The following is a 13,556-nucleotide window of genomic DNA, read 5'->3' on the forward strand; positions in this document are numbered from 1 at the left end:
TGCTGCCTGATCTGCCAAGTTCCTCCAGTATTTTGCATGTGTTGCTCTGGATTTCCAGCATCTGGAGAATCTCTTGTATTTATAATAATGACCAGTTTTTCCTCAGTAATTATCACTGAGGCAATCAGGTGGAGACAGATCTCTAAAGTGGTGCCCTGGGATCTGCTCCTTCCTGCCGGGATGATCTACTATCACAACTGAACAGAAGTCTCTCCAGCCGTGTCACCTTCCAACCAGATTTTGAATCATTTGCAGTATTAGAGAGAAGAAGAAATTTTTTCTGAGGGTTATAAAGATCTGGCTTTTAAAGATGATGTTGGCTTGTCAAACAAGATTCCACAGATACATCGTGGAAACAAAGTGGTGAACACATTGCTTTCCAGCAGACAGCTGTACGGTTAGGGTTTCATTATCACTGCTGTCTATAAGGAAGTTGTACGTTCTTCGCGTGACTAGCTGCATTTTCTCCGGTTTCTTCACGTGTACGGCTGTAGATATGCTCTGCTGCCATCGGAAGCAAGACAACACTTGCAGGCTGCCCAACACAATCCCTGCTGATTTGATTTGACGCAAAGCAATGCATCCACTCCATATTTTGATGTACATGTGACGACTTAAAGCTAATTGTTAATCTTTCAAAAGACAGACTTGTTCGGAAAGGCCAAGTTTACACACAATTAGGATAAAGCCAGGGCATGGGGCTAACTTGAACAGCTTTCTCAAAGAGCCTGCAGAGAATCAAATGAAGCTCCTCCGGTGCAGTAAAATGCTATGATTCTCTACCTACCTCATTTGCCTTGATGTGTTTTATGCAGGATTCTGGCTTATTCAGGATATCATCTAATGTCACCGGGCCAGCCTTCAGCTCCATTGTAAAGGCCGTGCTGGGGATAGACTGCGTTTGAAAATGATGCACTAGAGCGTTTTTGAGACTGCCTCTTTCGTAACTGTGCAGAAACTTCCTGCATTTTACTTCCTCTGTAAATTTCAGCTGAAGTCCAAAAGCACTTCTGTAAACTTTCAGGATTTCATAACCTCCACTACTGCCAGTGGCATCTGCAAAGAGAATTGCAAGAGATAACTCTTTACACAAACTGCACACAGATTTGGTTTGCCTCCTAAAGTTGCATGCAAAGGGCTTGGAATTTGTAGCTGGACACACTGGAAACTACTTCCAGTGACAACTTCCAAGCTCTTCAAAATGAACAGATGCAATCCCATTTATCATTTCGTAGTCAGTTCCCTCCATATTGTGTTCCTTTGTGTTTCTAAAGGAAGCACAGATTTTTATTAGGTGAACATTAATTGTAAGTCTCAACACCCTCTTGACCAAATCTAAATGATTGGATTTGCACAGTATATCCTATCTTGTGGCACACACCCTTTCCTTCTCATTCTAAAACAATTGGCACTGAGGTTTGTATGTGAGTAATTTTTGATTAGAAACTTAATTCCTGTACCTTAATTTTTGAAAATCTCCCATGCGATATCTTATCCAAAGTATGTATATGTCATCTTATACTACCTTGAGATACATTTTCTTGCAGGTATATACAGGAAAATTAATTACAGTAGAATTTATTGAAAAACTACTCATAAATAGTCTGACAAACAACCAATGTGTAAAAGAAAACAAATCGTACAAATAAATAGATACATAATACTGAGAAGATGAGTGTAGAGTTCCTCAATGTGAGTCTGTTGGTTGTGGAAAAGGTCAAATTTCAAAGTAAACTTTATTATCAGAATGCATACATGTCACCACATACAACCCTGAGATTCTTCTTCGCAAATGGATCTATGCTTAAACTGTAAACAACTGTGTAAATGCAGATATAAATAAATAGCAATAAATAATGAGCAAAGAAAAAACAATATAACAGAGTCCTTAAAGGAGTGCAGCAATCCCCTTTAGTTCACGAGCCTGATGGTTGAGCAGTAGTGACTGTTCTTGAACCCAGTGGTGCAAGTCTTGAGGCTCCTGTACCTTTACCTCATGGCAGCAGCGAGAAAAGGGCAAGGCCTGGGCAGTGAGGATCTTTGATGATGGATGCTGTTTTTCTACAGCAACATTTCATCTCAATGGTTGGGAGTGATTTACTTGCGATGCACTGGGCCAAATCCACTACCTTTTGTAGGATTTTCCACTCAAAGGCATTGGGGTTCCTATACAAGGCCATAATACCAGCACACTTTCCACCACACATCTATAGAATTTTGCCAAGGTTTTCAATGACATGCTGAATCTTCACTGACTCATGAATATACCAGCCAGTTGGTCGGCACAGGTCTTCAGTACTTAGCCAGGTACTCAGTCTGGACCGGATGCTTTCCTTGAATTCACTCTCTTGAAGGCAATCTGCACCTTATCTTCAGATACTAAAGCCAAAGGATCTCCAGGAGATGTGGGGGTGTAAGATGGTTTCTCCTTGTTCTGGTGGTCAAAGCAAGCATAGAAGGCATTGAGCTCATCTGGAAGTGAAGCTCTGCTGTCCCCGATGTGGCAAGATTTAACTTTGTAATGGCATTCAAACCCTGCCACAGCCGTCGAGCATCCCTCATTGATGCTCGTCGTCTGGAATGTCCCCTTCTTCTGAGAGATCATAGCTGCACCTCTTGTAGCATTTTTGATCTCCAAGACTGAAATGCCTCTGATCTGTCTCTCAGCAGTTTCTAGATTTCATTGTTCATCCAGGGCTTCTGACTGGGGAAAACCCAGAACGATTCTGTGGGTACACTCTCATCCACAGCTGTTTTAATAAAAGTCTGTAATGACCCTGGTGTAGTCATTCAGGTTCTTGGATGAGTTCTTGAACACGGCCCAATCCACTGACTCAAGGCAATCCTCTTGGCTGTCTTGATTTCTGCAGCAACATGCACAAAATGCTGGAGGAAATGCAGTCTGGACAGCATCTATGGAAAAGAGTACAGTTGATGTTTCGGGCCAAGACCCTTCAGCAGGACTGGAGAAAAAAAAAGATGAGTAGAGTTAAAAGGTGGGGGAGGGGAAAGAGTGATACGTGAAACTGGGAGGGGGAGGGGGGAAGTAAAGAGCTGGGAAGTTGATTGGTTAAAGAGATACAGGGCTGGTGAAGGGGGAATCTAATAGAAGAGGACATAAAGCCATGGAAGAAGGAAAAGGGGGAGGAGCACCAGAGGGAAGTGATAGGCAGGTAAGGAGATAAGGTGAGAGAGGGAAAAGGGGATGCTTAACAGTGACGTGGGAGGCATTACCGGAAGTTTGAGAAATCGATGTTCATGCCATCAGGTTGGAGGCTACTCAGGTGGAATATAAGGTGTTGTTCCTCCAACCTGAGTGTGGCCTCATCGCGACAGTTAGAGGAGGTCATGGATTGACATATCAGAATGGGAATGGGAAATGGAATTAAAATGGGTGATCAATGAGAGATTCCACTTTTTCTGGCAGACAAGGTGCTCGGCGAAGCGGTCTCCCAATCTACATCGGGTCTCACCAATATACAGGAGGCCACACCAGGAGCCCCAGGTACAGTAGATGAGCCCAACAGGCTCACAGGTGAAGTGTCACCTCACCTGGAAGGACTCTTTGGGGTCCTGAATGGTAGTGAGGGAGGAGATGTAGGGGCAGGTGTAGCTCTTGTTCCACTTGCAAGAAGAACTGCCAGGAGAGAGATCAGTGGGGAGGGATGGATGAATGGACAAGGGAGTCGCGTAGGGAGCGATCCCTGCATTAAACAGAATGTGGGCGGGGAGGGAAAGATGTGTTTGGTGGTGGGTTCCCGATGGAGATGGTGGAAGTCTCAGAGAATTATGTTCTGGATGTGGAGGCTAGTGGAGGGGTAGGTGAGGACAAAAGGAGCCCTATCCTTGATAGGGTGGTGGGAGTATGGGGTGAGAGCAGATGTGCGTGAAATGGAAGAGATATGGTTGAGGGCAGTGTTGATGGTGGAGGAAGGGAAGCCCCTTTCTTTGAAGGAGGAGGACATCCCCTTTGTTCTAGAATGAAAAACCTCAGCCTGACAGCAGATGGAGGGGAGAAGGAGGAATTGAGAGAAGAGGATGGTGATTTTACAAGTAACAGGGTGGGAAGAGGTATAGCCCAGGTAGCTGTGGGTTTATTCCTCCAGCATCTGCAGATTTTCTCTTGTTTGATCTCTGGAGCTTTGCTTTTTAGGCTCTGTCTATATGCAGGTAGTAGGAGTACAGCCAAGTGATCGGACTTGCTAAAATGCGGTCTTGGGAAGGAACGATACACATTCCCTATCGTAGTGTAGCAGTGGTTTAGAGTGTTGGGAACTCTGGCGGATGGTTATATGCAGGTGATAATCGGGCAGGCTTTTCTTCAAACAGACCTGGTTAAAGTTGTCGACTATAATTGTTTCTTGTTTACAGCCAACATCGAGCAGTTTCACGAGTGCTTGCTTACAATCGCCCGCTGGTTCAGCGTTGTGGTGAGTGAGTTATTACACCATCTCAGAAGCCTGGTGGTTACAGGGTAATAACTGTTCCTGGACATGGTGACCTGGGACTTGCACCTCCTATCCAATGGTAGCCACGAGAAGAGGATGTGGCCGGGAGAGTAGGGTCATTGATGATGGCTGCCGCTCTCCTGTGACAGTGCTCCTTGTAAATGTGCTCAGCGGTGGGAGAGGGCTTTGCCTGTGACGGACTGGGCTCCATCCACTTCCTGCAGAGCGCCTTCTAAATTATATCATTGTTGCTACATTTTAATAGTAGGCCACTAGAAACAGAATTAGACCATCTGCCTTCTCGTGCCTGCTCCACTACATAACTAATCTTTTACCTCATCCCCACTGATACACCGTGCCCTTATCCCTTAAATAACTAATCATGCCTCATCTGACCTGAATACACCTACTGACTGAACCTCCATCAATTATTCTTTCTCCACTGATGCTGTCTGACCTTCTGACTATCCACAGCAATTTGGTTTTGTTTTCCTCAACAAAAACAATGCCATTTGCCTGCAATTTTTTCAGCTGGCCTCCCAACCACTGGACTCAGCAGATCCTTATCTGTATTTGTTTCCTGTTTGGTTACATCCATTTCTGCAGATAACGTTAAAAAGCTCTCTTCCTCCCCAAAGTTCTCCAGTCAAGACTCTACTTGCGTACAATGGCCCCTTGGTTGGCATCTTCTAGATAAACCACGACAACTACTTATTTTGCTTCTTTTACATCAGTTTTTCATCCTGAATTTGTTTCTGGAACTGCTGAAGCCTACGATTTCCGGTTAGGAGACCAATTGAGCAATCCAGCGCTTTTCTGTCTCTGAGAAGAATCCAGGAAGCAGCGAGTGCAAACTTTGAGGCATAGAAACTGCGAGATGGAGCCACTGTTCGACTCCATTTCGCTGCCAGACGGAGCACGAGCCACTGTTCGACTCCATTTCGCTGCAAGACGGAGCACGAGCCACTGTTCGACTTCATTTCACTGCAAGACGGAGCACGAGCCACTGTTCGACTCCATTTCGCTGCCAGACGGAGCACGAGCCACTGTTCGACTCCATTTCGCTGCGAGACGGAGCACGAGCCACTGTTCGACTCCATTTCGCTGCCAGACGGAGCACGAGCCACTGTTCGACTCCATTTCGCTGCGAGACGGAGCACGAGCCACTGTTCGACTCCATTTCGCTGCCAGACGGAGCACGAGCCACTGTTCGACTCCATTTCGCTGCGAGACGGAGCACGAGCCACTGTTCGACTCCATTTCGCGGCGAGACGGAGCACGAGCCACTGTTCGACTCCATTTCGCTGCGAGACGGAGCACGAGCCACTGTTCGACTCCATTTCGCGGCGAGACGGAGCACGAGCCACTGTTCGACTCCATTTCGCTGCGAGACGGAGCACGAGCCACTGTTCGACTCCATTTCGCGGCGAGACGGAGCACGAGCCACTGTTCGACTCCATTTCGCTGCGAGACGGAGCACGAGCCACTGTTCGACTCCATTTCGCTGCGAGACGGAGCACGAGCCACTGTTCGACTCCATTTCGCTGCGAGACGGAGCACGAGCCACTGTTCGACTCCATTTCGCTGCCAGATGGAGCAGGAGCCACTGTTCGACTCCATTTCGCTGCGAGACGGAGCACGAGCCACTGTTCGACTCCATTTCGTTGCGAGACGGAGCACGAGCCACTGTTCGACTCCATTTCGCTGCGAGACAGAGCACGAGCCACTGTTCGACTCCATTTCGCTGCGAGATGGAGCCACTGTTCGACTCCATTTCGCTGCCAGATGGAGCAGGAGCCACTGTTCAACTCCATTTCGCTGCGAGACGGAGCACGAGCCACTGTTCGACTCCATTTCGCTGCGAGACGGAGCACGAGCCACTGTTCGACTCCATTTCGCTGCGAGACGGAGCACGAGCCACTGTTCGACTCCATTTCGCTGCGAGATGGAGCCACTGTTCGACTCCATTTCGCTGCCAGATGGAGCAGGAGCCACTGTTCGACTCCATTTCGCTGCGAGATGGAGCCACTGTTCGACTCCATTTCGCTGCGAGACGGAGCAGGAGCCACTGTTCGACTCCATTTCGCTGCGAGACGGAGCAGGAGCCACTGTTCGACTCCATTTCGCTGCGAGACGGAGCAGGAGCCACTGTTCGACTCCATTTCGCTGCGAGACGGAGCACGAGCCACTGTTCGACTCCATTTCGCTGCCAGATGGAGCACGAGCCACTGTTCGACTCCATTTCGCTGCGAGACGGAGCAGGAGCCACTGTTCGACTCCATTTCGCTGCGAGACGGAGCACGAGCCACTGTTCGACTCCATTTCGCTGCCAGATGGAGCACGAGCCACTGTTCGACTCCATTTCGCTGCCAGATGGAGCACGAGCCACTGTTCGACTCCATTTCGCTGCCAGATGGAGCACGAGCCACTGTTCGACTCCATTTCGCTGCCAGACGGAGCACGAGCCACTGTTCGACTCCATTTCGCTGCCAGACGGAGCACGAGCCACTGTTCGACTCCATTTCGCTGCGAGACGGAGCACGAGCCACTGTTCGATTCCATTTTGCTGCGAGACGGAGCCGCTGTTCGACTCCATTTCGCGGCGAGACGGAGCCGCTGTTCGACTCCATTTCGCTGCCAGACGGAGCCGCTGTTCGACTCCATTTCACGGCGAGACGGAGCACGAGCCACTGTTCGACTCCATTTCGCTGCCAGATGGAGCACGAGCCACTGTTCGACTCCATTTCGCTGCGAGACGGAGCCGCTGTTCGACTCCATTTCGCGGCGAGACGGAGCCGCTGTTCGACTCCATTTCGCTGCGAGACGGAGCAGGAGCCACTGTTCGACTCCATTTCGCTGCGAGACGGAGCAGGAGCCACTGTTCGACTCCATTTCGCTGCGAGACGGAGCACGAGCCACTGTTCGACTCCATTTCGCTGCGAGACGGAGCACGAGCCACTGTTCGACTCCATTTCACGGCGAGACGGAGCACGAGCCACTGTTCGACTCCATTTCGCTGCGAGACGGAGCACGAGCCACTGTTCGACTCCATTTCGCTGCGAGACGGAGCACGAGCCACTGTTCGACTCCATTTCGCTGCGAGACGGAGCACGAGCCACTGTTCGACTCCATTTCGCTGCGAGACGGAGCACGACCCACTGTTCGACTCCATTTCGCGGCGAGACGGAGCCGCTGTTCGACTCCATTTCGCTGCGAGACGGAGCACGAGCCACTGTTCGACTCCATTTCGCTGCGAGATGCAGCACGAGCCACTGTTCGACTCCATTTCACGGCGAGACGGAGCACGAGCCACTGTTCGACTCCATTTCACGGCGAGACGGAGCACGAGCCACTGTTCGACTCCATTTCGCTGCGGGACGGAGCACGAGTCACTGTTCGACTCCATTTCGCTGCGAGACGGAGCACGAGCCACTGTTCGACTCCATTTCGCTGCGAGACGGAGCACGAGCCACTGTTCGACTCCATTTCGCTGCGAGACGGAGCACGAGCCACTGTTCGACTCCATTTCGCTGCGAGACGGAGCACGACCCACTGTTCGACTCCATTTCGCGGCGAGACGGAGCCGCTGTTCGACTCCATTTCGCGGCGAGACGGAGCCACTGTTCGACTCCATTTTGCTGCGAGACGGAGCACGAGCCACTGTTCGACTCCATTACGCTGCGAGATGCAGCACGAGCCACTGTTCGACTCCATTTCGCTGCGAGACGGAGCCACTGTTCGACTCCATTTCGCCAATTGAACTGTTCATCGATTAAAGCAACGAGGAAGATTGAAGCCTTGAGGCGAATGCAGAGGGGGAATTGTTGATGGCCTTCAGATCGCTCTGCTGCTGAAGGGGATGCCTGTGTTGCCTATCACCGTGCCCAAAGTCTCTCTCTATTAATAATGCTGATGAATGTTACCAAGGTTTCTGTGTATGGATTTTGGGCTATGGACTTTTTTTCCTGTCTTATGGTTTATATATTCTGTGCTTTCACCGTTCTTTCCCATTGTTTGTTTGTGCAGGGGAGGGGAATTTGGGGGTCAGGGTTCTTGTGGCAATTTTGTGTGGGGGAGGTGGGATCTGAGGGTTGATGTTCTTGCATACTTGTTAGCATTTTGAGTGGGGGAGGGGGATTTGGAGGTTGATGTTATTGTTGCATTTCTTGTGGGGGGGGATACGAGTTTAGGGGCCGATGTTCTTGTTGCATTTTGTTCAGGGGGGTTGATTGTTTTACCACTTTTTTCTGCGGGGGTGGTGGGTTTGCTGTTTCTCTTTGAACTGACTTCCATAGTGTTTCTTTGTTTCGTGGCTATCTGGAGAAGAAGAATCTCAGAATTGTATACTGCATACATACTTCGATAATAAATGAACCTTTGAACTATACTTCCTCTCCCCCACCCCCCTACCTATTCTTACAAGCAATGACATTGAGATAGTGGACAGGGAAAAATGCGATTGACGGTATAACAAAAAATCTTTGAATAAGGTTGTCATGTTGTGAACATGAGGCTATAGCTAGAGCAGACGGACAGCCAATATGGAGGCCACTGACCATTTCCACAATTTAGTACAAACTAGCTCAGTGACAACATAATGCTTAAAGGGTTCTTCACATGATTAGAGAGACCAGGAATTTTTAAAGATTAATAACGAATTTTGGTCACTGGACAAAGTATTTTACAACTTGCAAAGAGTAATCTGACCGAGAGAACTCGTAAGAAGTACTAGATTGTGAGATAATAGCTTGCTTCACCTGAACAGAGAGGGCTGATCAAGATTCACCCTTTCAATTTATGCAAAGCCAAACTTTGAAATCCGATGTGGTTTTTATCCTGGGAGAACAGTGAACTTCTGGTACAAGTTGTCTGTATGTGCTGAACCCAGTTGCCGATTTACTCCAACAGAGGCCAGGCCAGAATCTATTTCTAGCTAGAATCAAGATCAGCTCGTACAGAAGGTGCACAATGTCACCTACAACAGGAACCATCTCTTACAGAAGGTGCACAATGTCACCTACAACAGGAACCATCTCTTACAGAAGGTGCACAATGTCACCTACAACAGGAACCATCTCTTACAGAAGGCCTGATTGCCTGAAGTAACTTTCCAGGCTTTATCTCCACGTGGACAGATTTTTTACGTCATTTCTCCCAAAGGCCAGCAAGCCGTTTTGGTGGTGTGGGAGTCTGCACAGTGAAGCACAGGATGTTTTTATGGGGCAGGCTGGATAGATCAGTGGACCTACTCCTCAATACAATTACTCACATCTTGTCGATCACTAACACCTGTGATTTTGCAGAAAAATTCCTGCTGTGAATATAATATATCCACCTTTTAAAGGAAGTAAGACCTGTTAAGCTCTCTCCCAACAACCCCCTTTTACAAAATCTAAAAGCTGATTTGGAACACCAAACTTTAGACCACAGATCATAAGACCACAAGACACAGAAGCAGAAGTAGGTCATTTGGCGCATCGTCTGCTCCACCATCCAATCATGGCTGCTTCATTGTCCATCATTCTCTGGCCTTCTTCCCATAACCTTTGACACCCTGACTATTCAAGAACCTATCAGCCTCTGCTTTAAATGTACCCACCAACTTAGCCTCCACAGCCATCTGTGGCAATAAATTCCACAAATTCATCACCCTCTGGCTAAAGAAATTCCTCCTTAACTCTGTTCTAAAGGGAAGTATTTCTATTCCGAGGCTGTGCCCTCTGGTTCTAGAGTCACCCACAGTAGGAAATATCCTCTCCACATCCACTTTATCTAGGTTTTTTAATATTTGACAGGTTTCAATGAGATGCCCCCTCCTTATTCTAAACTCTGGAGTGTAGAGGCCCAGAGACAGCCCTCAAATGCTAAAACCTATCACATTCTTTCCCAATCACCTCCCCCCTCTCCTCCATTCCTGCCCCAAACAGTCCTTCCAGATGAGGCGACACTTCACCTGTGAATCCATTGCTGTCATCTACCACTTTGCCAAGCCCCTCAGCTCTATCTGCGAAAAATGGAATTTCCTGGTGGCCAACCATTTCAATTCCCATCCCCATTCCTGTTCTGACATGTCGGGCCATGACCTCCTCTTCTGCCAAGATGATGCCAGACTCAGGTGGGAGAAGCAACATCTTAAATTCTGTCTAGATAGCCTCCAAACTGATGTAATGATTTTTTTCCTTCTGGTAATTTCTTTCCCTTCCCATTCCCTATTCTTCTACTCCCCAGTCTGGCCTCTTACCTCTTCCCCTCACCTGCCTAACACGTTCCACTGGTGCCCTTCCTTCTTCCCTTTCTTCCACAGTCCACTGTTATCTCCCATCAAATTCCTTTTTCTCCAGCCCTTTGGCTCTTCCAATTGTCTTCTCCCAGCTTCTTCCTACATCCTTCCCCTGCCCTCACCCTCTTATTCTGGCATTTTCTCCCCTTCCTTTCCAGCCCTGATGAAGGGCCTCAGCTGAAAACATTGACTATTGATTCATTTCCATACACGCTGCCAGGCCTGCTAAGTTCTCCCAGTATTTTTTGAGTTGAATTGTAACATTCTGATACTTCGTCCACTTTAATGAAGTACAATCAAAATGTTCCTTCGACATGTATTAACAAAATGGACCAACAGAACTCTTGCTCTGCTTATTTCAGATATACAATTGGCTCTCAATAGCAAACGCCTCACTACTGGAAAAAAGCGTAGATGACTTTGCAATGTATTTACATTAATTGATATAAAAATCAAGGGCTCTAGTACAGGCAAAAGAAAGCTGTAAATTACCTGCAAGAGATAGCTTCAGCGCTTTATAAATCTTTAACTGCATCTGTGGATCTTGGTAAAGGTTTGACAGATCGACCTTGTCGGAATAGATGAAAAGAAACACACTGCCCACCCAGCACGGTGACACGGGCTCCATTGTCGGTCACTGAAACGGTAAAAGTTGTGCAGTTATCCACATTGAAGAGGCTGTCCTTGTGTATGGATCACACGAAGACTGGCCCCTGCTGGGACCAGTGACGCGGTAGGCAGACAAAATCAGCAACGGCTTGGTTACAGTCATCACTATAGAAGCAGACAGCATCCAGCACCATCAACTACAACTGCTGTTACGATGCTCAGGCACAGAACTTCTGAGGTTTGCCTACAATTAGTTTTTTTTAATCTAAAGATACAGCGCAGAACAAGGCCTTCCACCCCAGCGACCCACCTACTTAACCCGAGGCAGCTTACAATGACCAATTCACCTAATAACTGGTACATCTTTGGACTGTGAGAGGAAAGAGGAGGATCTGGAGACAACCCACATGATCACAGCTGAACATACAAGGTCCTTACAGATGGCCCCAGAACTGAACTCTGAACTCTGCCACCCCCAAGCTGTAACAGCGTGGTGCTAACGGCTACCGTATCGTGGCGCCAAGGGCAACACCGTCAGCAATAGGTGCTTTGGCGAAGTTCTTTCAAATCAACAAGCTATCTTAATGTAATGCTTGAGGCTTGTCCTACCATCAAGGGCAGATTCTATCTACTTAGACATACAGCGTGGAATAACCCTTTCCAGTCCTCTGAGTCGAGCCACCCAACAGCCCCCTCTCCCCACTCTCTGTATAAGTAATCTACCTCTGACATAATTTCCTCCAATTACGTTGAAGTTATGATACAATAATAATCCAATTCAAAGTGCACTCAGCCCTTCACTACCTCCCCAAACACACCTGCAACGTTCTCCGTGTGAACCAGCCGGTTCACAACCATGTTCTCCGTGAGATTTCAGCATGCCAACAGCGCACAAAGGCAGATTCAGGCTGCCTCCACATTAAATGGTTAAATGTAAAACAGAACTTGTGAATACTGAGCCACACAGGAAATGTAAATGATCAGTCTGAAAGATTGCTATTGCAATATCGCAGCTTGGCTAAACCCAGCCATTTATTCCTGTGACACAGTAAACAGCCAAGTTTATGACCAAACTGTCAAGTGATTACATGAACACCAGTAACACATAGAGTGCAAACTCTGCAGCATATTGGAAGAATGATATAATCTGGTAAAAATCTGTGCATTTTTAAATGCAATTAACCTTCAAGACACAATTATGCTACACAATTAATTTTCATTTGAAACAAGAGAGAATGCCTTAACTAGTCTACCAGGCAAACAAATGGGCATCTCCAGAGAGTCTAATCACGGGTCAGATCAAGGCTGGTCTATAATCCAACTGCATGCTATCAGTGAAACAACTCTGCACTTCTGGCTATCAGACTGTATCCTGAAAACTCATTCAATGGCAGTGTGCACTCAGCCCAAATCATATGGAACTATTGTCCAAACAAGAGAAAATCTGCAGATGCTGGAAATCCAGAACAACACACACAAAATGCTGGAGGAACTCGGCAGGCCAGGCAGCATCTATGGAAAAGAGTACAATCGACATTTCGGGCTGAGACCCTTCGGCAGGACTGGAGAAATAAAGCTGAGGAGTAGATTTTAAAGGTGGGGGAAGGGGAGAGAGAAAAATACAAGATGATAGGTGAAACCTTAAGGGGAAGGGATGAAGTAAAGAGCTGGGGAGTTGATTGGTGAAAGAGTTACAGGGCTGGAGAAGGGGGGAGTCTGATATAAGAGGACAGAAGGCCATGGAAGAAAGAAAGGGGGGGGAGGAGCACCAAAGGGAGGCAATAGGCAGGCAAGGTGATAAGGTGAGAGAGGGAATCTCCATCTACATTAACAGAGTTGTAGTGGAGCGTGTATCAAGCTTCAAATTCCTTGGTGTCCACATTTCCAATGATCTCACCTGGTCCCTGAACTCCTTCATCCTGATCAAAAAGATGCAACAGCATCTTTACTTCCTGAGGAGCATCAAGAAAGCTCACCTCTATCCCAGGATACTGACGGACTTTTACTGCTGTACCATTGAGAGCATACTCACCAACTGCATTTCAGTGTGATATGGCAATTGTCCCGTATCAGACCGCAAAATACTCCAGTGGGTGGTGAAAACTGCCCAGCGGATTATCGGCACCCAATTGCCCACCATTGAGAACATCTACCATAAACGCTGCCTGGGCAGGGCGAAAAGCATTATCAAGGATGCATCTCCCCCTAACCACAGACTT

The 13,556-nt window shown here is 47.7% G+C and overlaps 1 protein-coding gene across 2 annotated transcripts in view; it reads right to left on the minus strand.

Annotated features, from left to right (window-relative positions):
* The window catches only part of tradd (tnfrsf1a-associated via death domain), a 61,723-nt gene that overhangs the window by 21,474 nt on the left and 26,693 nt on the right, over positions 1-13,556 (minus strand). For both annotated transcript variants that reach the window (XM_073069774.1, XM_073069775.1), the window contains exons 2-3: positions 11,221-11,365; positions 788-1,056 (exon numbers count right to left, since the gene is read on the minus strand). In XM_073069774.1, the coding sequence (XP_072925875.1) occupies positions 788-1,056; positions 11,221-11,356 (405 nt within the window). In that variant the 5' untranslated portion in view covers positions 11,357-11,365. The remainder of the gene's footprint in view (positions 1-787; positions 1,057-11,220; positions 11,366-13,556) is intronic.

Source organism: Hemitrygon akajei, chromosome 17 (genome assembly GCF_048418815.1).
Source record: "Hemitrygon akajei chromosome 17, sHemAka1.3, whole genome shotgun sequence".
NCBI lineage: Eukaryota > Metazoa > Chordata > Chondrichthyes > Myliobatiformes > Dasyatidae > Hemitrygon > Hemitrygon akajei.